At 42.6% G+C, this 26,958-nt stretch overlaps 2 protein-coding genes and 1 pseudogene across 2 annotated transcripts; 2 read left to right on the forward strand and 1 right to left on the reverse strand.

The window, feature by feature from the left end:
* Window positions 1-1,990: 1,990 nt before the first annotated feature.
* Window positions 1,991-3,040, forward strand: LOC147462094 (chaperone protein dnaJ 11, chloroplastic-like). The gene has a single exon (XM_086509535.1). It carries the CDS (start codon window positions 2,214-2,216, stop codon window positions 2,811-2,813), a length of 600 nt encoding a protein of 199 aa, XP_086365661.1. The 5' UTR covers window positions 1,991-2,213; the 3' UTR covers window positions 2,814-3,040.
* Window positions 3,041-19,438: 16,398 nt separating this feature from the next.
* LOC147462095 (uncharacterized) lies at window positions 19,439-21,629 on the forward strand (annotated as a pseudogene).
* Window positions 21,630-23,538: 1,909 nt separating this feature from the next.
* On the reverse strand, window positions 23,539-24,062 carry LOC147462096 (uncharacterized). The gene is made up of 2 exons (XM_086509538.1): window positions 23,911-24,062; window positions 23,539-23,749 (listed from the first exon to the last, which is right to left on the reverse strand). The coding sequence occupies exons 1-2, from the start codon at window positions 24,060-24,062 to the stop codon at window positions 23,539-23,541; spliced, it is 363 nt and encodes a 120-aa protein (XP_086365664.1).
* Window positions 24,063-26,958: the final 2,896 nt, after the last annotated feature.

The following is a 26,958-nucleotide window of genomic DNA, read 5'->3' on the forward strand; positions in this document are numbered from 1 at the left end:
TGTAAGAAACACCAACAACCATTCATCATAGCATGGCAACATGCTTGCAAGCACCATAACGGACAAGCAGGACGACTCATGTTGGCAAAAATATGCATGAAGCAGAAGGCATCGGGACACATCTCTCTCTCTCTCTCTCTCTTCCACACACACACACAAACCTGTTGCCCGGTTCTCTACAAAATTGTTTTTGTCCGTGGGCTCATAGAGTGTGTGTGTGTGTGTGTGTGTGTGTGTGTGTGTGTGTGTGTGTGTGTGTGTGTGTGTGTGATGCAACAGACGATAAAAACATATTTTCTTGGAGGTGGTTTTGGGGCGGTGTCTCACACACACACACACACACACACACACACACACACACACACACACACACACACACACACACACACACACACACACACACACACACACACACACACACACACACACACACACACACACACACACATACCTGGTGATCTCGCCTACCGTCCCAATCTGTACCTGCGCCACAATCTCCACCTGGCTCCAATCTTCGTCTGTGTAGATTGGTCTAGAGGCCCCAGATGGCTCGTCTAACGCAATGCAGGCCCTCCCCCAGGCCCTCTCGCATCAGCTAGCAGCAAAACTCCCTCTGCTTGAATGCCCTAAACGTAGTCACTCACCCCCCATCCTCGGGCTTCCATCCGCATGCATGCGACGTACAAGGTATCATGAAGTGCAGGCCGCCCACCTCAGCCCACCCCCACCACCATTTGGCACCTGGGACTCCACCTCAGCCCATTCGTGCCACGTTTCCTCTCAAATTTATGTAGAATTTTCCTTTTGACACATGGTTTGCACCTGCTCATAAAAGGGGTGAAAATGATAAAGCTAACCCCATAAATTCATTTTTCCAAGCCCTGGTCATGGGTAGGCTGGTAGCGTCATCGTATAGGCTGTAGCATGTAAGGGAAATTCTCTCTCCTCTCTCTAATCGGTTGTCCGTCCACGTGCCAGCTGCATTTGCCTTTCTGTTGCTGCGCATGCGCATGTCTGCAGAGCCTGATAGCATAGGGGCTTATTAGGCCTCTATCAGATGCATCCAGACGCCCATACACGCTATTGAGATGGGCCAATCTCCTCTTTTGCCTTGCGCGTCGCCTGTTACACAAGGCGGTGGACAACCCTCGTGCTTGGTGAGGTGGAAGCGAGGTTGACGACCGCGTTGATGGGTTTGGTGTCCGAGGGGTGTGAGCTACCCACCCTCCCCTATCTTGCACATGAGCCAATTAGCGAGAAGTTTTTCGTCAGAATTTTCTGGAAGTGTGGCCGCCTTGTGTGACTGCAATGAAGGACACAGATTTTTCTGCCCTAGAATGGCCGATGGTCATTGTGCACCACGTAGGATATGTCCACTGCCCTCTTGTGACACGAGCCTTGGTTCCCAGTAACTGGAAACCAAGAGACGGGTCGCACCAGGGGGGAACGGGGGAAGTAGGGGAGGATATTTCCTATTTACAAAAACTCCAAAAAGGGTGGCAGGAAATTCGAATGCTGCGAGTAACCCCACTAGCTACACTTTAAAAATGGGAGGGATTAAGCGATAGTAAGGGGGATTTGCTTCATCCTTGAACGTAGGAGTACGTGAGCCAATCCCAGCAAAACACGTGCGTTGCCGCTGTTGACCTGTTCTTCTCTGCGTCAACTGGCACTTGGGGTGTGACTCTGTGCATGAAACTCTTTCCACCGGATTAGACGCGACCCGGCTCTAAGACTCGTGTGACCATGGCCTGATTTTCTGTGCATTGGGCAAGAATTCCTAGGATGTTGGAAGCCATAAAGAAAGTTCGATGGATGCGAGCCCCCTTGTAGGCTGGCCAATACACAACGCTTCATAATGTGACACCTGTACCCGTGCCTCGCAGATTGTATCTTTTGTCGAGCCTTATCTCGATTCCACGTCTGCAAGCTGAGAGTCTGTGAAATCAGCGCCATTTATATAGGCGATCCGATTCATTGACATCTCAAATTGCTCGTTAAAGTCAGCACGACTCAGCAGAGAGAGCCCAGCACCATATCCTACCCATCTCGTCTTCTTCGAGCGAGTATATATAGGATTTGGGTCAGATTTTGTCATACACCATTACAATACATTCCCTTCAAACAGACACAGAGTTCTCTCTCCCCCCCCCTCTCTCTCTCTCTCTCACACACACACACACACACACACACACACACACACACACACAGCAATGGCTTCGTTTTCACCTAAGTCATTCTCGCCCACCACCAGCACGACTCAACATGAAGCTTGGCAACTTTGCCTACCCTCATCATCTGCCCGTGATCGATTCCCACCAGCTGCAAGGCCCATTAGCCTCATGGAGCGCAGAGGAAGAGCAACCCCTCGCTTGCAGATTTGCGCATTCCAGTCAGCCGGCGTAGGAACCGCCCCTTCCACCGTCCCGTCCTCTCGCACGCAGCCTGCCACTTCCTACGATGTTCTGGAGGTCTCGCCCACTGCCACGGAGCACGAGATCAAGACCGCCTACCGTCGGTTAGCTTGCCGGTATCACCCGGACAGGGCGCCCCTCGCCGAAAAGGAAGCCAGCACCGCCAAATTCTTGCAGATCCACGCCGCATACTCACTCCTCTCTGATCCCCGCCGGCGCGCGAAGTACGACCTCCAGCTGTCGCTCAACGCTTTTCAGTCGGACGGCTACAAGAGCCGCCTCCAACGCACGCCCAGCGCCTATCCTGCAAGCGCCCCGTCCTCCAATTACTGCTCTCCGTCTTCCCCCTTCTCCACAGGTAGAGGCAGAAGTTGGGAGACCGATCAGTGCTGGTGCTAGACCTTTTGCTCCTTTCTTTGTACAGTGAATAATATTTTCAAACCCCAATTAAGAGATACCAATTTGTACCAAGAGGCGCGTGCACAAAATTGTGCATCTCACCTTGGAAGTCATTATTTGTATACGAAAGTAGTGAGCCTTACTATTGTGTATACTTCCTTTGGCCAGTAATTTAGAAAAGCCACTGGTGGAAAAAGTAGTTTTTAAATGGCATCTCGTTCATATTCTCTCACTTTGTCGAGTAGTTGTTTTTTCGGGAGTCCAAGTGGCGGCCGATTGGAGTGGGTTCTCTCTGTCGCTCTCTCTCGAAGAACACTAGCTGACGCCGGTGCATTGTTGCTCTCTCAAGCTTGGGCGGTCTCTCTCTCTCTCTCTCTCTCTCTCTCTCTCTCATACCCTCCATGCATTGTGTGTTGGGTGTGCGTAGGGAGTGCAAGAGAGGGCGAAGGGTAGGTAGAGGCACCCTCTCTCTCTCTCTCTCTCTCTCTCTCTCTCTCTCTCTCTCTCTCTCTCTCTCTCTCTCTCTCTATGTGTGTGTGTGTGTGTGCGCGCGCGTGCGTGCGTGTGGGGAGATACTTCTACTATGGTTAATCATCCTTGTAATTTTTAAGCTCACCTTGAATTGATTAAAAAGCAACGAAAATTAGAAAGGACCGAGCACTTCACAACAAACCAACTTCTGCTCCAACGTTACCGACAACTAAATTCTTTTAACTCTTGTTTATCTCAAAACATTCACACACTGATTTGAAGTAGCACATTTTACTTTGCAAGCTCTAAGAGAGACTACACATGTGAGAGGGTAAGAGGTAAGAAGTGATTGACAAAACACAAGAAGTGATTGACAAGGCATTTGATGTGATTGTAGTGCACGCCCGCGCGCACACATACACACACGTGAAATGGGAGAGGGGATAACTTTTGCAAATCCGTTAGTGGAGGGAGGAGGGGGTATTTTAAAAACAATTACCCCTCTTCTTATGGAGGCCCTTTTAAAAGCAAGAAGGCACATATGGCCACATGGAAACCAAGCTTTATGTTTCAGTTTCATTGTTGCAAGAAAATACATGTATCTGGGAGGGGTTGAATCCTATATGATGGCATGAAGGGTTGACATTATGTTTTAACATCACTTTGGATGTTCAAAATCATCTAAATCACCAGCTCTAGGGGTGGGAAGAGGCTACAGTAAATACCAAGTAGTCAGGTAGTAAAGTAGCAAAAGTATTGAAGGTACCTAAAAGGTAGGAGCAATTTCAGGAGGTCCAGTAGGAAGACTTGTAGGAGTGATATCAGCCACCTACAACACGGGCTACAACAGTAATCGTGTGGAGCAAAAAGAATTTTCTGTCAGAGCAGCCATGAAATCAAACCATGGTGCCTTTAGGATAACATCTTCATACTTGAGTGGAGAGACGAAGAAATATTCTTTATCAACATAGCTTTGCAATGGAGCCGTAGCTTCCTAATCAACGGAGCGACTGAGGCCTCTTGCCCTTTGAAAGCTTCATCTATTTGTACCACATCTCCCATCTCAAACTCATGAATTCCTAGCTTGGTAGCTAGCTCAATAGAAATGAAGTTGTGGGCAAAGCCACAGTCAAACAATATAACACCATCTTGGTCTCTTACTTTTCCCCAAGCGTAAGAGAGTGTGGCTCCTTTGCAATGGCCCTTCCTCTTTTAGAGCTTCCACCATGGTTGCTCTAGGGGGGTCATTTTACATTCACTTCTCTTGGGACATGCACAAGAAATATGACCTTTCTCTCCACACTTTAAACACTCGTTATCTTTGCACGATAACGTTCAACCTCTTCAAAAAAAGTTTATTTCTACCATTGTAGCCTTTTTCCTTTGCATTTCCTTTGTTGTTATTGTTAGCCTTGAGAGAATTCTGTGTCGCATTATTCTTTCCCTTTGGCTCCGTTGACTTCTTGGCTTCTTTTGGCCTTGAGCCCTTCTTACCCTCTTGTTGGAAATGAATCTTCAAAGCAACCATAGTAGGATGTATGACCTTCCAAATAGTATTTGGTCTTTGTGAGTTGACATACTCATCTCCGTAGATAGGCGAGCACAAAATTGTTGCTTTTGTTCCGCAAGTCTATCATTTTGTAGAATGTGGCTTTGAGATGTGATTTTCAAAACTTATCCACATACTTTTGGAAGCTCATAGTGAAGATAAACCAAAGTGGGACAAGCGCCCACATGACCTCACATGCTGAGTACTTTTCTAAGATGCTACCCATAATGGAAACATATAAATAGAAGATAGTACTCCTAGAACTATTGGAGGAAAATTAAAATATCCATTCAATTGGGCACATGAATGAAGAAGACTCTTGAAATGTTCTCTTGGTAATCCATGAGAGATTATACAAAACACAAACTGCAGAACCATGAAGCAATGAGAAAATATCCATTCCATTGAGTGGACTCCATCTTTGAGCCAGTGACTTCAAAATAAGCTTCATTGTTTTGCAAACAAGCATCAACATTCTTCAACAAAAAATCCTTTGCTTTGACACATACTTCTTCAAAAACATTGTGTGCTTTGGCCAAACTTCAATTTGTAAAGGTATGCATTTAGAAAGAATATTGACATCCAAAAACATTAGTTTCATCTTATTTGTGCAAAGAGAAACTTCATTCCTTGATGAAATTTGGACTTCAAGCCACCACATTTGACAAACATGGTCTCCTTCTAGGCTTACAATGAGGAAAATACACAATATCTTTACATCATTATGCACAAAAATAGCATTATTTTGCTCAAAATCAAAACATCATCACCTTTCCTAGCGTGGATAAGCATACAAGCCCCATCATGCTTTACATAGGCACCAATTTTATAGATATATACACATATCCCATCACACAAAATTGCCTCAAGAAAATTTTCATTTAGCATACCATCAATTTGTGAAATAGGTTGCTTCACACTCACCACATTTTGTTGCTCATGTTTAGAAATTTTATCATCAAGAAGAACATCATTTTGGTTAGTCAACATCATGTGAGACACAAGCATCTTCTTCCAATGCCATAGAACATACAAATACATCGATGACATTGTTTTCCTCATCAATAAAAGTGAGTTTATTTTTAGATCCATTAATAGGTTTCTTCAATGTTTCATCACAAATTTCATCAAAGGATTCATTTACCTTAGAGTTGCAAACATTAATTTCTTGATCCATCTCATGATACTCAACAAACAATTGTCATAATTTAAGACATCAAAATTATGCAATTCTCCATAAAAAATAGATGGAATTTGACCCACAATGCTTTGGTTGATGGTGCAAGATATGAGTATGAAGCTCCTCGGGGACTCTCCTTGGATCTCTTTGCTCATAGGGTCCTCTCTTTTTGCTCCAATCTCCATCCCATTACTACCATTCCCATGTTCTTCTTTGATGCCAAAATCGTGCACTGGAATTGCCTATACCTCAATCCAAGGTTATTTCATCTATTGAATACCTTCTTTGAAACAATCATTGTAGGCCCTTGGACTGCCCCTATTTTGGCCTCTTGTGTTGTTGGCCATGACCTGCACAATTGGTGCTTATCTTGGAATGCTTAGAATCATCTACACGTCCTGCAATGTTTCATGAAAAACATCATATATATTAATTGCACAATTTGTTCCAGTGAATGTGGGTACCCAAGTAGTTGGTCATCGTTGGGCTATTGTATCATATCCATTTGCAACATTGCTACCTTATCTAGGAGCACATTTTCTTTCTCTTTTTGCAGTCTAAAACAACGTTACATGACGCTAAAAGAGATTACAAAGAATTAGTTAGTGATACATGCTTCTTTTAACATGAATTAATATTACCTAAGTGGTTGCACCTCTTGGTAGAGTAAACACCGCATTGTGGGTTTCAATGGTATGCTACTAAAGGAAATGGGTTTTGTCTGTGCATGAATAATTCAGTAAAATCTTTAGCGATGGCGGACTTGAGCATGCCCCATGCACACGAGAGACTTCAACCCATTGATGTAACCATCTCACCAATTCTCCCAAGATGCTTCCATGTTTGTCCAATCTCTACAAAGAGACACTCAGCAGGGATCACCATGTGTTGATTCCCTGTTTCCCATGCACAAGGAGGGGAGGTGGTGGTGACGTGAGAGAGAGGGAGGAGTAGGCACAATGATTTTTCTCATTCATTGATTCTGGAGATTACAACATAAAAACCTTATTTACGAACTTCCCTATGCCCCTTAGTGCCTCCTCCTAGGCACCCTTGAATGCTCCACAAAGCCTTAGAGTAAAGCCTAGGGAATAGTGCCCATCAATATTAAGGTTCAACACTCCGACAAAGATCTTGAAGGGAATCACACCCTATGAAGCACCACACTAGCTAAATCCAAAGGTACATCATCTCAAAATCTTTGGTTGCTTGGAATTTTCTCATATTCCAAATGCCAAGAAGAAGAAGCTTGATGACAAGTCACTGAGATGCATACTTGTTGGATATAATGATGTGAGAAAAGTTTACAAGATATATGATCCAATCAAGGAGTCATTTATCTCAAGATATGTCATATTTTATGAGAATGCAAGCTTTAACTAAGCCCCAAATGTAGATTTGGATACTAGCTCTCCATCATCAATCAAGGGGGAAGTATCATCAGCTGTACAAGAGGATAGGATAGAGGAATTGGAGGTGCTCAAGGACTAGAACACAACCTCAAATGTTGACATATCAGAGAGGTAATGCATCAAATTTTCAGCAATGCAATGTTTCCCTTGTTAGTTTTTTTTTTAATAGCATAAAGAGCCTACTACCTATAAGGAGGCAAGTACCAAAAAGGAATGGCAAGAGACCATGGACAAGGAGATGGCATCTCTCCACAAGAATGAGGAAGTTATCTCCATTAACTCTCAAGAAGACAGCCTTAGGATGCAAATGGATTTACAAGCTCAAATTCAACAAAGAAGGGAAGATTGATAGGCACAAAGCAAGGTTAGTAGCCAAAGGTCTTTCTCAACTTTATGGGGTGGACTATGATGAAACATACACTCTTGTAGAGCGAGTGGATTTTTTAATGAGCTTTTATTTTTGTGCTTTATAAAGAATGCGCAATTTTTTGAGCTTTTTAGAGTCGTTTTCTAGAATAAATATACATGTACTAAACAATGTCCAAAACCCCCCGGTAATTTTATACACAAAAGAACAAACGGATTATCAACACAATAAGTGTCAGAAACCAAAAATACATACACCAAAATTACATACATACATATATACATACATATATATGTATATATAAATTGTTGCATCATTAAACATAAAAAGCATTACCATGCCAACATTGTGTGATAAAAAACCTGAGAGCGTACTACTTCACTAAATAGAAGCAGCAGAAAAATGGGGTTGCCTATTTTTGATGTAGAAAGTTAAGGGTTCATAGCACGGGGATGGCAATACGGGGTTGACTAAGTATGAAGGCAACATCCATCGCGGTTAGTTTAGGTTGATGTATTACCATGTGCTCCTTAGGTTGCAGACCCAAGATATGCACATACACATAATACATGTGCTTACCAAACAATGAATGACTTTTGAGGTCGCCTACTACTTGAACCTCCTTCTCCACATAGTGAGGAAACCCTATTTTCCTTGCAGTTTGGTGTGCTAATACCAGCCACTTGAAAACCTGCCATTGTAAGACTAGCGATCTCTTCTCTTGAGACTTTTGTCCCCCTTGCAATGGGATAGATCATAGGGGCTATCAATACCTCCTTCACCTCCTCTATGGTTTTGTCTTTGTAGCATCTTTCTGACCAAAATCATGGTGCTACCAAACCTATACCATGACTATTAAGAGTGTTACCACAATTTTTCTACCCACAACACCAAAACACTTCCTATTACAATGAATGGGAATTCTGCACAAGACCCATTGTTCACGTGGAGCATCATGTTCCTCTACATAGACTGATTACTGTGTGTTGCATGCCAAATGTTCATTTTTAGGCATGTAGTATTTTTCAATCTCTTCTTCTTCACTATTGCTTGACTCCATGGTTTCAAATCTGATATGTTGTGGATGACCACGAACTTTGCTTTGTTTTGACTCCATTACATATTCTGGACGATGAGAACTAATAGCTTTTCTTGTCTCTCTCATTTTCCATTGCACGGTCTCCTGGTCACCATGTAGTGTGGGCTCTTCATACATTGTGGTGCTTGCAATAACTCCTTGCACCACCCTTGCAATGACAGCTGGACTTGGAGTTTGTTGTCCCTCGACTCTTGAGAGCATAGATCCAAGTGTGGGACCCATGCCTATATAACGAGACTGTCAAGAATCCTAAATGCTTTGCACACTGTATATACAAATTTAAGACATCAATAACACATGCATCATGTAATGAAATCTTTCTTCTTCCCCCTTCACCAACCAACTAGCTAGCATGGATGCTCTCAGACAAGTTTATACTTGGAATTTGTGCTTGCTCCCATGAACTTTTATTAGCCTATCCACAAAATGTAGTTGAGTAATTGGACATTTGTTTTTCTTGGATCAGAAAGGGATAAAATATAACTCACATTCTTGTTGACTTTTCCCAATGCTCAATTTGTTGTTCCCACCATTTAAACCATCGTTGAAGCGTCTCTAAGTTCTCTTTTGGGACATGAATCAACCACCAATATTTGGTATGCCTTGCTTGAAGTGTAGCCTCTTCTACAGTTGTCGAGAGTCTCCATGCTTCACACGTTCCAATGTGCTCATTTTGCATTGGTGCAGGCACAAATTTTCTAGTATACTTTTGCAAGCTCTGCTCCCGATGGAAAAGGCAAGAGAGCTCTCTACCTTCCATAATATTATGCGGGCCTCCATTGTACACTGTCCTTATTGCCAACCAGTTTGCCCCTGCCTCATCTGGCATGAACCTTGCAAAATCAGGCGGTTCTTGTGCACATTGAGCCATGGTAGCATTCAGACTTTCCCAGAACAATATTTGAGACTCCTCATCCTCCTCTTTTGCTTCACAAATTGTGATAACTTGCAACGCTCGCATGCCGACCAAATATGATGCTGGCTGAGAGGAAGAAACATTTTGCTAAAGCCACAAGGACGAAGGAGGAGTGTTAACCGTCACGGCTCACGGACACCCCATCACCTACGATGGACGCATATTATGTATTATTTAGAGTCAGGTACCGGGCTTGTCGGACCAATAGGGAAAGGTAGAGTGATCGCCGATGAGAGGCGCACTTTAACTTGGACATTCAAGGGATTAGTTGGTTAAGCATGGGCGCCCAAGTGTGAATGGGGTGAGATCCTATAAAAGCCAACTAAACCTAATTTTTACTCATTCTCTCATTTGTGCAATTGAAGAGTGCTCTTGCTCCATCTCCATCTTCTTCTTCTTCACCTCCTTGTGTGTGTGTGTGTGAGAGAGAGAGAGGGAGAGTGTGTGTGCGATCGAGCATTACGAAGGCACGACGGCGGCGAAGTGGTTGAGCGCGGCACGACTGCAGCTTCTTCTTCATCGCGGCGAGGAATCCACCACGAAGGCGAGCGTAGAGCGGTGAGTGACACACCCTTTGTTTTCTTGAGCTTGCTAGTTTAGGCTTGTTGTGTGCTTGGAGCCGTTTGTGGCTCGCACACGGTGTATTGGCAAGTCCCTTGCTTCGACAGTGCGGCAAGGAGCACACATTTTTGGCGCCGTTGCCGGGGATATGCCCTACACTAAGCTCGGTTAGCACTTTACGCTTCCTTGTGGTGCAATTTCTATCATAGGAAAGGCAGGGAAGGAGTGTGTGGAGATTTCTGTTTTTTGCGTTTTCTGCATTTGCTGTCAAGTTTCAATTTCTGCTATTGTCTGCGTTTTTTCAATTTCCGCAATTTCTGCATATTCAAGTTCGGCGTTTTCAATTTTTGCAATTTTCTGCATTTCTGCGTTTTTTTAATTTTCTGCAATTTCTGCGTTTTTTTTTGCAATTTCTGCAATTTTCTGCAATTTCTGCATTTCTGCGTTTTTCAATTTTCTGCATATCTGCGTTTGTTCAATTTCTGCGTTTTCTGAAATTTCTGCATATCTGCGTTTTCTGCAATTTTTGCATATCTGCGTTTTCAATTTCTGTATTTTCTGCACCAAAAAGAAAAAGAAAATTTTTTTTTTGGAAAAAAATATTTTCAAAAAAAAAAAAAAAAAAACGGAAATTAAAAACGCGAGTGAGCGGGCGGCGAAATTTTTCGAAAATAAAAAACGTGACTTTTAAAACGGACGGGTTGGTTTGTATAAAAGATAGATCGGGATCGAGATCCCAAGCCCAAGCCCAAGCCCAAGCCCAGGCCTCAGCCCTCAATCTTCTGAAATATACTAGACTCACTCTTATATATATACCCTACTCCCTCAAGAGAGAATGAGAGCATGTGGGACAAGTCCTCCACTCTCCTCCTTTCTCTTCCCACTTGCACCCTTAGACTTTCTAGTTTGGGCCTAGTTCCCTACTGGAAATTGACAGTTTTAGGGATTCCGAGGGCATAGAGTGACCAAACGGAGGGCTGTAAAGCACGGCACGACCCTCTGACCGATACGCTCGTTTCGAGCTATCACACGGCCCATTCCACGACACGCTCTAAAAAATCTAGCAAAAAAACAAACAAAAAACACGCTAAAAACTAGTCACAAGGCCTCCTAGAGCAGCTTTTTGACACCTTAGGGTATCAAAAGCACATGCACTTACGCTCTGGGCGGGTGCTAGAACACGAGCATATTGAGGGTGCCTCTGTTCATACGGACACCCATTACCCATCCACGATAAGCTCTAGACCCTCAGCGGGGACACAAGGTAGCACCACCCAAGACCCTAAAATAGCCGCTAGTGATTCCTCCTCCAACTCAGAAATCATGGAAGCATACCCTACCCAAAACACTGAGAGAGAAGGCCATGCACCTCCCGAAGCTCCACAGCCTAGTACTAGTATGTTTAGCCGTTTCATGGAAACATTAGGTAGAGCTACTCGCTCGGAACCTGATGCAAATGAAGCACACGAAGGGGGTGGGGAAGTGGAATCTCCTTTCACATCGCACGTGGACCCCACACCCCCAAAGAGTGTCCATGTGGATATCCTACCAACTTCTTACCAAGAAGGCCCTGTTGAGCTGCCTCCTTCAGAAGTTCCCTCTAGAGTACCGTTGCTGACAAGTAAAACCACGGGGAGCCACATTGCTTCTACCTCACAAGAAACCGTTAACACGTCGACTCTAGAAGGATTGTTCATTAATGATCATTGGACATACGACCTCCACACTGAGGTGTTGACGGATCTACACTCTGGCCACGCCCACCATGTAGGATGGATAGAGATTGTACAATCCACCTCTAGTGCCACGAGCATCGAAGATCAACAGAAAATGATCTGTAATGTTATCCATGGCATTATTCAATTAGAAAGGCAAAACCGAGGGGTAAATATACTCTCAACTGGCCCCATGAGATTTCTGGATACGAGCAAGGCTCAACAGCCTACTCTATCACAAATGGAGACTCCTCTAATGAGCCCCATGGACCCATCTTACGTCATTTCACCTGGGGTCTCTATGCAATCTGAGCCTCCGAGCGAAAACTTTAGCTTCCCTAACTTGGCTCAACCCTCTATCAAGGAAAACCCAGTGCTCACTCCAGGGATAAGCCTGACAGAGAATGTACTGATGACATCTACGGTTAGCGCAGTGCCACTACCTAGTGTTGTAGTACCTAATATGGGGCCTCGACCGTATGTGCCTCTAGCCCCTTATGCACACATGGCCCCCACACCTCCAATTGTACCACTTGCTTATGCTCCTCGAGTGCCGCTCCCTAGCTCTTATCCGAGTGGACCTATGCCCGGTTATGTTCCATATCCTGCATCATCCACACATATGCCAAGACCGGCACCCGTCCCTCTCCCACATATGATTCCAAGAGTACCTCCACCGGCCCTGCCTCCTCACATAGGTGACTTGGCAGCGTTTGCTCAAACCATAGGTCGATCTATCGCGGAAAATATGCGTCATGCATCTGATAGAGAGCCTAGAAGTAAGGCAGTACAAATTGCCAAACTCACGCAATTCAATGGGGACGAAGATGCTAGGAAACACATTGAAGTGTTTGAACAAGTATGTGATTCCTTAGGGGAACGCAACGAACTACATAAGTGCAATGCCTTAAGCTTGACATTAAGTGGGAAGGCTGGAGATTGGTATAGGACCCTAAGGGTGGACGAGAAAACAATCTACCCTACCCTTCGAAGGTTGTTTCTAAAGGAGTACATACGAGAAGGTGTGCTTTGGGGTGTAGCATCTCAGCTACAGAAGGCCGAACGTAAGGAAGGAGAGTCAGTAAGGGACTTCATTAGTCGTCTAAAGCACTTAAACTCTCGCTGCCCTGTAAATGAGCGCTTCAACAATAACCAACTGCTTGATCGATTCATTCGAGGGTTGAGGAATGAAGGAATCTATAATGGACTAGTGATTAGAGGTATCACAACCTGGGAAGATGTCACTGCCAATGCAATCCAACTAGAGGACAACTTGATGATAGCAGGCATGAGGGTGTCTACTGACACGAGATCCACTAGCTCACAAGCCATTGAGTATGAACCCATGACTGCAAAGCCCATTGCCAATGAGCCAAAGGTATTTGAGACATTCTTGACAGACCTCACCAAGGCAATCCAAGAGTCTCTTAAGGATAATCGACCCCCTCAAAATAGTCACATGTATCCAAGAAGGGAGCAACAATGGTGTTCCATTTGCTTAGGTCCACATAGCACTAGTGAGTGCCCTACGTTTAGAGTAAAATTTAATGGAACTTGCAACGCATGTGGTAGGTATGGTCACCAAGCTAAGGATTGTTTAATGATCAAACGTATGATGGCAAATAGACCACCTGTAGCCTGGACGGATGCACCTCGAGCTCCTGTATTGATGCCTACTCCACATGTTAAGCAACTACCGCAACACATGGTCCCTAGACCTCAAAATGTTGTACAAGCTACACCGCTACCACCTCCTGTGCTAGGACCGCAGCCCCCGCATCCAAGAGTCGCCCCTATGAACCAAGTGGGTTGCGAGCCATCTAATGCTTATCCAGATGGTTGTGAGGAGGAAATAGACACTAGTATTGCCTACGGTCTTGATACATTGGAAGAATGTCCTATATACTACATGGAAGATTGTTGGGGACAAGTCAAGCCGGTTTATCAAGCTGCTGCTCTCGCATCCAGAGGTCAAAATATCAACACCCAGGCTAGGAGGCCACCTCTTCAATGCTACGAGTGTGGTGGACCACATCGAGTAGCGGAGTGCCCTATTAGGTTGCAAAAGAATGCTGCACAGATGCAAGTGAATCAAGGGAGCACGTCTGCAATGCCAATACTCACATGTAATCGTTGTGGCATAGATCACTTGATTGCCCAATGCCCCTATAACCCAAATGCGCCTAAAATCACACCCCTAAATTTGGTCAAAATTGCTAGTGTGACATCACCAATACCACCCGTCGCACCTGCTTATGCGATTACACGGTCCATGCTTCAAGGGCCAGGACATATCCTCGAAGAGAGAGATACTGCGTCAGTTATCCAAGCAAAGAAAAAGAAGGCACGAAGGAAGAAGTCGCAGAATACGGAAAATTCAAAGCCAAGTTCCAAAACAAACATAGGAACAGGAGATGACCCCGTGTATATGAATGACCTCGAGGATGATTCAGATTCAGTCGAGACAATGGAGACTAGAACCAATACCACAAAGGGAAAGACCGACAAAGAAAACCGTAACATGGAACCAAATGAAAACCGAATAAGAGAAAATCATAAAGATCCTCTGAAAACACCACAAGTGTTTCCAAATCCAATCCAAGACCCCCAAGATAAACCGCAGGGGCAAAAAGGGAAAAATCGTAAAAAGAAGATTGGGACGTACCCAAACCTAGTAGACGAGATTAAGCAGGTGAAACATCTAAGAGGTTTAGTGGAGGAGACTCAAAGGAAACTAGAACCAGAACCCATGCAGGTCAAAATTCATGACACAGTGTTTCCCACACAAGTTCATCCACCCCACATGAACCATAGACCGTTAGCCATATCTAGTATCATCCAAGAAGGGAGTGAGGACGGGACATCAGAAAGTGAGCATACACCTTTCTTGTTGGAAAGGATGTTTAACGAAGGAATACCTGATCCCATTGAGGAATATGAGATTCCATCCTCACTAGTTCCTAGTCAAGGACCTACACCCTGCAAAACGCCAATGAATGTTGCCAAACTAGTGGCAAAGCTGTATGGAGATCCTGAGTTATTCCTTGCACTTCGAGCATTCCTTAACGGAGAGCTACGAACGGGATTACCGCAGTTTGAGCAACCAAATAGGCCTGACTCGATTATGATTGATGAGGAAAATCATGTGCAATCACTTGACTCAGATGGACACGAGTCTGTGATTGAGGTACCCATTAACGAATTAGGGCAGTATTTTGAAGGCGACGAGTCTAATGCGACCCTACCCATCACTACCAAGGGATTAACTATAAAGGGAATTCTTGATGGTGGTGCGGGAGTTAGCATCGTTACAAAAGATTGTTGGGAATCAATGGGAAAACCCCGCCTCAGTGTTACTAACATTGTGGTAAAGATGGCAAATGGTACCATAGCCAAACCTATGGGGATGCTCAAGGATCTTAAGATCAAAGTTCTAGGACACAAGGTACGACATACGTTCATTGTAATGGATTTCTCTAAACACCTTATGTCATATGAAATGATTTTAGGACGACCATTCATGAGGGAAGCACAAATGGTTCACGATTGGTCTAAAAATCATGTCTATTTGCAATTCCAAGACTCTGTCCTTAGAGTGGATTTGGTGAATGGTAAGGTACACCCCTTAGGGAGTAAAATCATTATTGATCATCGCTCTGACACCACAGTTCACTCGGCCCCACTACAATATTGTTACACTTGTAAGAAGGATACAGACATTGGCCAAGATTCTCCTTATATGGATATCCTACCTGGGATGACTGAGTCGGACAATGTAGACTGGGTCCACCTAGCATCAACCATAGACACTTGGGGAAATAGGGGGACGACCTGGGTAACACCTGAGGGGGATGAAATTCCTATACCCTTAAATATGCTACAAGCAATGCATATCGCTTCCGACAAGACTCATCCTAAGGTAAAGAAGAAAACATACAAGTGGGTCCCTAAAGATTCTTTAGTGACCATAGCTAGTGCTAAAAAACAGAAGCCTTGTAAGAAACGTACCACTCGCTCCAAGAAAAGTAAGAAAATGTTGCGATGGATCCCTAAACAACTATTGGAAGCCCAAGGCTACTATCAAGGAAATGATCAAATCTGGGTGCCAAAACGTAGATTGTGCTCTTACCTATCACCTGACCCAAGTGAGCCCAATCCCGTAGCTCCAAAACAAATCAATGATCGTGGAAAGGAAAAAATCACAGAATGCTACACACCTAGTCCAGAGCTAGTTTGGGTGCCAAAGAAAGAACCATTTGTTCCACCTAGCTCAGGAAGGGGGGAGTCCCATGAAGCTTTTAGCTCCTCATGTAATACATCCATAGAGGTAAAAGCTTCTACACAGCCTCCATCTATAGTAGTGGACCTCCATGAAGCTACAAAAGAATCCACACCTCCCAGTGTTCAAGAATCACCTGATGAACCACTTCAAGTTCGATCCTGGGAGAGTACCTTACCACCCTTGCAGCTTGACGAGGCACCTAGGGTAATAGAAAACTACTGGCAAAAATCCTCACCTATTACCAACTGGAACAATTGGTTTCAGAGGGTGACAAGCTCATTTCAAACGGTATGATCTACCCAAGGAAGGGGGGAGTGTTTGCTGACAGTCATCATTCATTTGTTTCCCTCTCAACCTTTTTCCCTGACCTCTCAATTCCAATCTTAGGGAATGTACATATAAAGCTTTATACTCACAAAAAAAAAAGAAAAAAAAGAGCAAGAGCAATTAGCAAACGAGTATGCACATTAAAGTCAAAACATTGACTCAGACCTACACATGTCACATTTGGTACAGTGAAACAGAAACCTATGCCATAAAACACCTTTGATCCTCATCACTTGAGTGATGGAGGGTAGGTAAGATTAGTACGATAGGAGTGTTTCTGTTTTAGAGTTGAGTGATTAGCAAAGTTCTCTTTTCCCACTAATGTGCCTCCTGGAGGTATTCCTTTTGTTTCATAGTGTGTACAGGAGCGTGTTGCTATTGATAGGGTTTGGACCTTCATGGAACCTTCAAATCAAGCGCGACCATCAACACAAACAGGTGTTTCTTGTCCATTAGCATTGCCCTTATCTTTTTTGCATCCATGTTTGTCTGCTTTGATTGTGATTGGTAGCATAATATTCAGCGCATTGGTTAGTATCAAACATTTAATTCAATGTAGTGTTTTGTCATAGTCACTTGTTTAGGGGTAAAAATCAAGCAGTCCGACTAAGCTAGTTTGACCAAGCTAGATATTAGAAATCTTCTCTTAATACCATGGGGAATGCCTTCCTAATAAGCAATGGTTACTTAGGTTCTTAATCCGATTTAGGCAGCATTGTATGAAATGTACTAGGGCTTTCTAGTGGGCTTAACCCTATTGACCTTTAGCGTAAGTATTATAAAGGGAGTTTACTAATGTGATGAGCCTGGGGAGGGTAACAGTGTTATATGACCCCCCAAAGTTACAAAATTAAAATGATGAAAATGAACAAACAAAAAATCAAAGTGCCACAATGTAAAATTTTACGCTGGAAGAGAAATCTCAGCTTGATTTGGTACTTCACTCACTTGATTGCCTATGGTACTAGAGCCCTAGAGGTTCCCAGTGTGGGCGCTTTTCCTTGAAAAGCAAAAAACCCAAGGCATACAAAATAAGCACACACATCATAATTGAATCACTGTGAAAAGACTTTGGGGAGTCAAAGAAAAAGTAATCAGACAGGCGATGATTTCATGAGAAATTCCTTTTATGGTAGCTTAACTACAAGGTTTTCTAGATATAGCCTCTAGTCAGCCCTCGAACATGAATACTTGGCTCTCGCGATTAAACAACTTAATTGACCACAGAAAATTAAGAAGCTTACCCATGGTATTAATATTCGATCTCTAGTGCCTTTCGACCGTCAAATTAGCGACCCCGGACTTGTTTAATTTTCTACCTTTACATCTGTTTATGCATTTGATTACATTGCAATTTAATGTTCATTGCTAACAAATTGTTTGACCAATCAATGTGTCTACCTAAAACTGCATATGCTTTTTAAGAGAATGCAATTACTGTGCCAATGTTGTTTGATTTTGCAGTGACTGAAGAAGGCTAAGGACATTCATCTCAAATGCTCTTCCACCTCGACGAACCAGCTTTAACTTAATAGCTTCCGAGGACAGAATCTACATCAGGAAGGGGGGCATGTTAACCCTCACGGCTCACGGACACCCCATCACCTACGATGGACGCGTATTATGTATTATTTAGAGTCAGGTACCGGGCTTGTCGGACCAATAGGGAAAGGTAGAGTGATCGCCGATGAGAGGCGCACTTTAACTTGGACATTCAAGGGATTAGTTGGTTAAGCATGGGCACCCAAGTGTGAATGGGGTGGGCTCCTATAAAAGCCAACTAAACCTAATTTTTACTCATTCTCTCATTTGTGCAATTGAAGAGTGCTCTTGCTCCATCTCCATCTTCTTCTTCTTCACCTCCTTGTGTGTGTGTGTGTGAGAGAGAGAGAGAGGGAGAGTGTGTGTGCGATCGAGCATTACGAAGGCACGACGGCGGCGAAGCGGTTGAGCGCGGAACGACTGCAGCTTCTTCTTCATCGCGGCGAGGAATCCACCACGAAGGCGAGCGTAGAGCGGTGAGTGACACACGCTTTGTTTTCTTGAGCTTGCTAGTTTAGGCTTGTTGTGTGCTTGGAGCCGTTTGTGGCTCGCACACGGTGTATTGGCAAGTCCCTTGCTTCGACAGTGCGGCAAGGAGCGCACAAGGAGCGGCTCAAACATAGAGGCTACAAGTACCTATGCATTGCAAATCCCCACAATGGAGAGGATTTTTTCAAAGTGTTTATTGGCATAAAGTGGGAGGACACAAGCATGTGTAAAATTACAAGAGACAAGTTGGATTGCCTTACAAGCTCTAAAATCTCTCTTGAGAGGTATTTTGGATGCATTTATATGTCCCTATTTGTTCTTGTTCAATGGTCTCTTTAAGTTTTTTCATATTTGTAGGAAGAAAATATTGCTACAGCTCATGAGTTTGACAAAGTCAAAAGATTCCCTATGTTCTCAATTTCAAGATTATAAGTCATTTCGGACCTACATGAAGAAAGAGACATATTGGGCTCATTTGCACTCTGAAGCTTCTCTTTTAATCCAAAGGATACAAGTTGAAGGGCCACAGTTACCGGATTCATTTGATGAATTCTTCAAGATAAGCTTGAAGAATCATGTTGTGCAGGTATACATAAAGTGAACGATAACTTAGAATTTATGAATATGTTTACATGAACAGTAATTGTGAGATAAATGTATGCAAGATTTTGTGTATCTTATGGCTTTTGTGAAGTCTTTGGATGTTGCAGAGAAGATGCCTGAGCTTGTGTTTTCAACAAAACGAATGGTGTATAGGTTTGAATCGAAGATTACTTCTAGGCTATTAATGATGATTATTGTATTGTGTACTTCATTGATTGATGTTCATTGACTATAAAAAAAAGTAAATGTCTTGATTTTCACCATCATTACATTGCCATAAATTCTACATGGAAGCCCAAGATAGGGTGTATTTAATGATTATTTTTTGAGATATGTTTTCTAAAATAAGGGAGACTCTATTGAAAAATTTGTGGCTTCTTGTTACTTTTCTTACTTAATACTTCTAGTTTCCTTTGTTTTTTGAGAATTTTTGTAGGTGGATTTTGCAATGTGTTGAAGAGGGAAGATTGGGTGAAATTCTAGAATTCACAAGAGAGTGGTTTGACGTTGAAAAAATTTGACACCATGGGAAGCACGGTTATGTCCTTGGTGGATCGATTATCCAATTGGTGTCATCCCAAAGCAAGAGAAGGATCTTTATGAGAGTAGGTTTTTAAAACCATGATTAATTCATGAATGTATAAAAGAATTTTGGAGCCATGCATATGATGATAGAGACAATGATGCTTGTAGAATTCAATCAAGAGACCCATAGTAGTAGAGACTTGGACACACTTACCATGCCCTCTTCTATGGAGCATCAAGCAAGCAAAGGGAGTGCAGACATTGAAGATAGTAAGGATGCCACAAAAACTGCCCAAGGTTCACACTCAAATGTGTAGACCACTCAAACAATCACTGGAGCTAATTCTACCTCTTTTGCTAGCATTTAGGACAAGAAAGGTAAAGGGCTTATGGGACCTCCTAGCACCTCAAGTGATCCAAAGTGTATGAATGTGATTGAAGTCTCTATAGCACCTACTATCTCATTTGTTGCAAAGTCCTCTCTAGGCCGAGAGAGTTGGGAGAGATGACTTATGACTTGTTCTGCTGGTGAGTTGTCCTGAATGAATTTGAATTTAAAGTTTCTTGCATGTAAAGATTGTTAGAAAGTTACCACTATAAATAATAATTGGAGGATTTTAGTACCAAACTTTTGTCGTGCTCTACTTTGTTGATGTGACCCAAATGGATAGATTTGCTATAAATAGGTAAATGCAACGACCACAAAACATTAAATTTAGTATTTTTTTCAGTACATGACTATGGAATGTTGTTTAAATAGCATCAAGAAGTTTTTTGCCACTCAAAAGACTCATCTTTATAGCAAAGATGGAGTGCCATGTCGAGAGGTAGCTCAATTGATATTTGCAAATTTTCCTACAGGCTTATTGGTGTACTCCCTTGGTCCTATCCCTTGGGGTAAGTATACACTTTTGATTTCAAAGGATAAAAGGGACGTAATTTGTCCTATTGAAATTTTAATTTTTGTACAGGGCATGAATTTTCCCAAGTGGAATACAATGTTCTCGTTGGGTTTGGTAAAGGGTTGCATGGATCTCGCTTGTGAGTATTTCGCCGACGAGGGCTTCTTGGTCACCTTGTGCTTAGCTGAGCACATAGGGAGTTTCTTGTAGATGCATCGAGAGTGGGGCTTGTGCTTCATCGTACTTGGATACCTATGTGTGACTCCAAGGCATATCGACATCTTGTCACTAGAGAGGCGGTAAGATCACTGATGTTTTAGTGAATCTTGTTTTCATTTATTCTATGGCGAGCTTCTTAATCTTGTAATGTCATATTTACAATTTGCATATCCAAATAGGTGCTTGATCTTACAATGTGTCTTTGGCACCGTGTTGGTCAAAAGCTATGCCTATCTATGACAGAGAGAGTGGGGAGAATATTTCACGAGAGATTGTTTCCAGCATACTGAAGCTATATATTAGATGATTGCATTTTCCCCACAGAAGTTGATGTTGAAATTGTTAGAGGTGGTGCGGAGAGAAGTAGTGTTTTTTTGGTAAGTCACTAATCTTGTATGATGTTGATTTGAATGTTCTTTGTATTAATTTTGACACATTATTTCCACTTGCAAGAGTAATGGTGTTTATTTCTATGTCAGGTGGTTGCTGGCAGCATTCACAGCACATTGCGACTATGTCCTAGATGTGTTTGCAGGGTGTGGTGGTTTGGGGAAGGCAAACGTAGAGGACCTAAGACATTGCATGTGTTTAGAGATAGATGATGTACTCTATGAGCGGTGTCTTTCTCCCATAGTGTGTGGACCCGTGCCAAGCTAAGAGGAGGGGTTTGTTTTTTAAGAATATCTATACATTTGATTTTGTCTCTATGATTTAAGAATTATGTACTTCTTTGTCACAATTTTTTGGATGGTAACAATGTGTGACTTCATGGTTGGTGCCACTATGTTTGGCATGTCTCTATGTTGGTTTGAGAGGGATTTAAATCACATGGTGAGGCTATATGCCATACTTTTTAAATTTTTGGACGTACTTAATCTCTTGTAGAGGCCTTTGTGATAAAGGTGGAGAGGTACTTTTTTGGATTTTTAAAGCTAAAACAAAGGAAACTCTGTCAAATTTTTTTGGTTTTTTGTAATTGAAAATTTGGTTCTAAATTCATATTGTTTACTTTTAGTCTATATCTGTGCGCAATTTTTGTCTTGGACAAGCTCATTTAGGCCATGTTGCATAGCAAAACAACGACAAAATAAACTAATTACAAAAGCATGAAACAAGAATCTTGCAAAACTAAAATCCTCTCTTGTAGCCAAGATGAGCTCCATCAAGTTCTTTCTTGCTTTAGCATCTATCTTTAGATGGAAGCTTGAGAAAATGGATGTCAACGATTCCTTCCTCAATGGGCTACTTGAGGAGGAAGTTTATATGAAGCAACCTAAAGGATATGTTGTTGGAGGTATGGAAGACATTGTATGCAAGCTTGAGAAGAGTTTTTATGGATTAAAACAATTCGCAAGAGCTTGGTATGGGAGAATTGATGATCATCTTCACTCCCAAGGATTCCAAAGAAGCCATGCTAATCACACTATCTATTCAAAGGTTTAAGGCATAGATATTGTTCGGGTTATCCTTTATGTGGATGACCTTATTTTGAGAGGAAAGCAATGAATCTATGGAGGAGGATTTTCAATCTCAACTCTTTCAGGATTTTGAGATGAAGGAACTTGGTGAATTACTCTACATTCTTGGCATTTAAGTCTCTAAATTGACAAAGGGAGACATCTTTATCTAACAACAAAAGTACCTTCACTCTATTCTTGATAGGCATGGCATGATTAGATCGAAACCAGTTTCTACGCCCATGTGTTAAGGGTCTCTCACACACACACACACCCTTAATTGATGAGTAATAGAACACACAGAGATATGGCGAGAGAAGATGAGAGAGATGGTTATCCACACATCCCAAGACATGTTCTCTGTTAATGATTGAACATCCAATGATGCGTACAAGGAGGACTCCTCCCTTTTATAGGAAAATAAGAACACCCTTTGAATCCCCGATGCCCCTTTAGTTACATCTTTTGAGATCCCCTCTACTAAGAGTGCATTCCCACATGAAGGTACACGAGGCATGCTCGACACTCCCAATGCGGTCATGTGCGGTACATTTCGGACACATACACCTGGCACGCACGGTGGACTGTGCGAACCCACAAGTGCATCCCTTGATTGGTTTGTTTGGAATTCGAGAAGTGTGACGCAAGAATGATCGTCGAGGCCGCTTCCTGGCTGTTTGGCTCTTTGCTCCTGGACGGCTCCTGGAGAAACCATCTTCATCTACCCGCATCTTGGATTCGGTAAAATGTTTCCCGTAATTGGCCGCAAACTTTGTGAACCCCTTGCCGCCTTGTTCCACATTTTGCCGTCGACATGCACACATGTTTTATTTATGAAGCGAAATGCTTATTTAATTGCCGCATCTAGAACTGTGTGAATCCCTGCTTAATAGTTAAGTGTTTGTGTAAAAAGGTAATTATGGATTATTTTGATGACTTATCTTGTTGATTTGCCACCACACAGGCAGCCACCACACACAACATATATTTGCCCGATGTAGTCACGATAATTCCTACACAACAGGCATCGTAGGCATGCGGTTCTTGCCTAGTGTTGAGTTGCAGAACTCAGTGAGTCACAGGCTCGAGCTTTTGCACCGCTTCTCCTTCTATGATGCGAGATCATCACACCTCCTTGAGGCTCGCTTTGGATTTTCATGGACAAGATCAAGCAACCCCTCTCTAAAAACCTTCTCTGCTTGCTTCATGTGACCCTTAACCATCTTCTCTGCTTCACTCCCGACCCATTCGGCTCTACAATCTTGCATCCACTGCTCGTGTCTCATCTCACCGGCTCCTGCCACATCTTCGTCATCCCCTCTACATGCCCACTATTTCTCCCTCTTGGACGCCCCTGCAAAACCCAATCAACTCCTTTCTGGCGTAACCCACTCGCACAACACCCTTCTTGCTTCCTTTTCTCATGGTGCACATCTCACTCCTCCTCTTGCCCGCTCTGGCCATGGCTGCCTTCTTCTCACCTGTGTTCTTTGCCATCCCTGCATATCGGCTTTTCAATCTTGATTCGCAGCAGTAACACAGACCGCTCTGATTCCCCACCCTTCTTTGGCACCTCCTCAATGCCGCAATCTGGAGAGGGAGTCATATCATAACCATGCATAAAGTTCCGCATAGTGGAAGAACCCCGCAATGCAGCACACCCCTGCAGGCTGAAGGAACCCCGCAATCAGTGCAGACCAAGAGATCAACATCCTGTGTAGGAAACTCATTGAGCACTTTCTGTGCCTTTGTCAATAACCTCCGGCTCACAATCTCACTGTGTATTTGCTCTCCCTTCACAATTGCTCATCCACTGCATATCTTGTGAATTCAGCCAGCGCCCGTCGTTCATGGTGGCCCCTCAATCTCTTGCTCTCGGAAATGGTCATCATCACCAAAGGTCGTGGAGGTTCGATCAACTGCGTGGTCGCCAAGTGGTAAGGGGCTCACACACACACACACACCCTTAATTGATGAGTAATAGAACACACAGAGATATGGCGAGAGAAGATGAGAGAGAGGGTTATCCACACATCCCAAGACATGTTCTCTGTTAATGGTTGAACATCCAATGATGCGTACAAGGAGGACTCCTCCCTTTTATAGGAAAATAAGAACACCCTTTGAATCCCCGATGCCCCTTTAGTTACACCTTTTGAGATCCCCTCTACTAAGAGTGCATTCCCACATGAAGGTACACGAGGCATGCTCGACACTCCCAATGCGGTCATGTGCGGTACATTTCGGGCACATACACCATGGAGTCCACTCTCAAGATCACCAAGGATGAGCATGGTGTTTCCTATAAAATTATGATGCTGCAATCTACAGGCAGCTCATAAGATCTCTTATCTACTTGACAATCATTAGGCCTAACATTTGTTTTTGCAGTCAACTCACTTGCTCAATACATGCAAGCACCAAAGGTATCTTGTTGGAATTCAGCCAAGAGAGTACTAAGGTACTTGAAAGGTACTCCCTCTTGGAAATGATTCCTTTCTGGGTATTGGAACAATTTTATGGGTCTCCAAGAAGAAAACACCATTAGCCTTTCCTCAAACTAAGGCAGAATATAAAGCTCTTACTACATTAGCTTGTGAAGCTATTTGATTGCAAAGATTCTTGTAGGAATTAAGTTTCTATGAAAGTGGAAAACCTACACTATCATGTGTGACAACACCTCAGCTGAAGCTTTAGCCAAGATCCAATGATGCATCAAAGGACCAGGTACATTGTAGTTCGAGAGCATTTCATAAGGGAGAAGGTGAAAACGGGAGACATAGTCTATTCCATTGCAACACAAAGGAGAATTTTTGTGATATCTTCACTAAAGATCTAGGGAAGGATATTTTATTCAAGCATAGACATGCACTTGGCATGCTGGAGCTTCCTTTAAGGGAAGGAGTTGAATAGTAAGGGAAGGCTCCTCATTGAAGGTTCATGAATATGGGAAGTTGTTTAGAAAGTCTTCAATTTCAATGTTAGAGATTTGGTTTCTTCAATCCTTTTTGGGTTTTACAATTTTATTTTTCTCATTAGATATTCTTGTGGACTTGAGGGAAGGTGTTAAAGTTCAAGTCCAACACATCTCCTTCAATAAGGCAGTCGATTATGTTAAAATGGTAACATGATGGAATGAAGGTTTGTCATGATGATTTGACATCACTTTGGATGTTTAAAATCATCTTCATCATTAGCTCTAGGCATGGGTAATTAAGTACCAAAAGTATCAATGGTTCCTAAAAGGTAGGAGCAATTTCAACAGGTTTAGCAGGAAGATTTGTAGGCGTGATATCATCCACTTACAATAGGGACCTCCTGGAGCAATAGAAAGAGAAGTTTATCTACCCAATATGTACTACAATGTGATCAATAGGTTAATCCTAATTCCACTCCTACCATTTTTGGTGAAGGTGCCAAGTTGGCTGCCTACAGAGCAGTAGACTATAGAGACGAGCCCACACACCAACTTGGGAGCTACCTACCAAGAGATACAACAATGATCTCTTACTAAATTGTTTAGAAAAAATGTTCTCCATATCATGGGGAATATACCTACCAAAGGGATCCACAAGCTATGCTCAAAATGGCGAAATACATCTATATTAAAATGTATCACTACACTAGTTTTTGCAGAGATAAACAAAGAGAGTGAAGATAGAGAGATAGCTGAGAGACCTTGTAAGGCATTATAAGATCTTCTATAGTGTTTTAGTTAAGAGATACACTCCTTGTACTTGGTTCTATAGCCTTAGCATTGGGTTTGGGGATCATCCTTTCAATATCTCTCTCAGTACTAGTACTGTGCATCTAAGTGGTTCATAGTGCCTACTTTGGTACTTAAGAGTACCAAACTTTTGTACTTCCAAAGTCCCAAATTATATATTTGGTACTATTAGCTCTCTATTATTGGTACTATTCAAATTCTATTAATATAGTACTAAGTTTGGTTATCTATAGTACCAGTGTTGGTACACGAGGGTACCAACATTGTATCCAAGGTAGTTTCTTACAAATAAAGTTATTCCTCTTACATACCATTATCTCTATTGATGATTTGATTATTGGTTCTCCTTCTCTCATACATCTTGCCACAAAGATCTGTACAAACTTCTATTTTTTCACATTATAATAGCACAAAAGTAACTTGATTAAGTGATTGACCCTATGGTTTACTTACATTGGTGTAGGTCCATTTACAACACACATATCATTTGAATCTACACACAATCACATACACATTGATAAAAATCAAGAGAGAAAAACTGAAACAAATTGAGGGATAATTTTTTCTAGATTTTACCTCCCCTCCAAAAGGATTGAATTAATACCTCCCAAAAAGAGTCATTAGACTAATACAACTTTGATAATCACATCATGAACATTTTGGGAATACCTAATGATCCATTAGCATAACTCTTTTACTTTTATCACATCAAAACACATCGTTATCTCAATCCCAAGCCTTCAAACACTCAACAAGACAAGAGAACTGTAGATAAAGAGAAAGAAGTAGATACAAGAATAAG

Source organism: Adiantum capillus-veneris, chromosome 3 (genome assembly GCF_014529385.1).
Source record: "Adiantum capillus-veneris isolate H3 chromosome 3, ASM1452938v2, whole genome shotgun sequence".
Lineage (NCBI taxonomy): Eukaryota > Viridiplantae > Streptophyta > Polypodiopsida > Polypodiales > Pteridaceae > Adiantum > Adiantum capillus-veneris.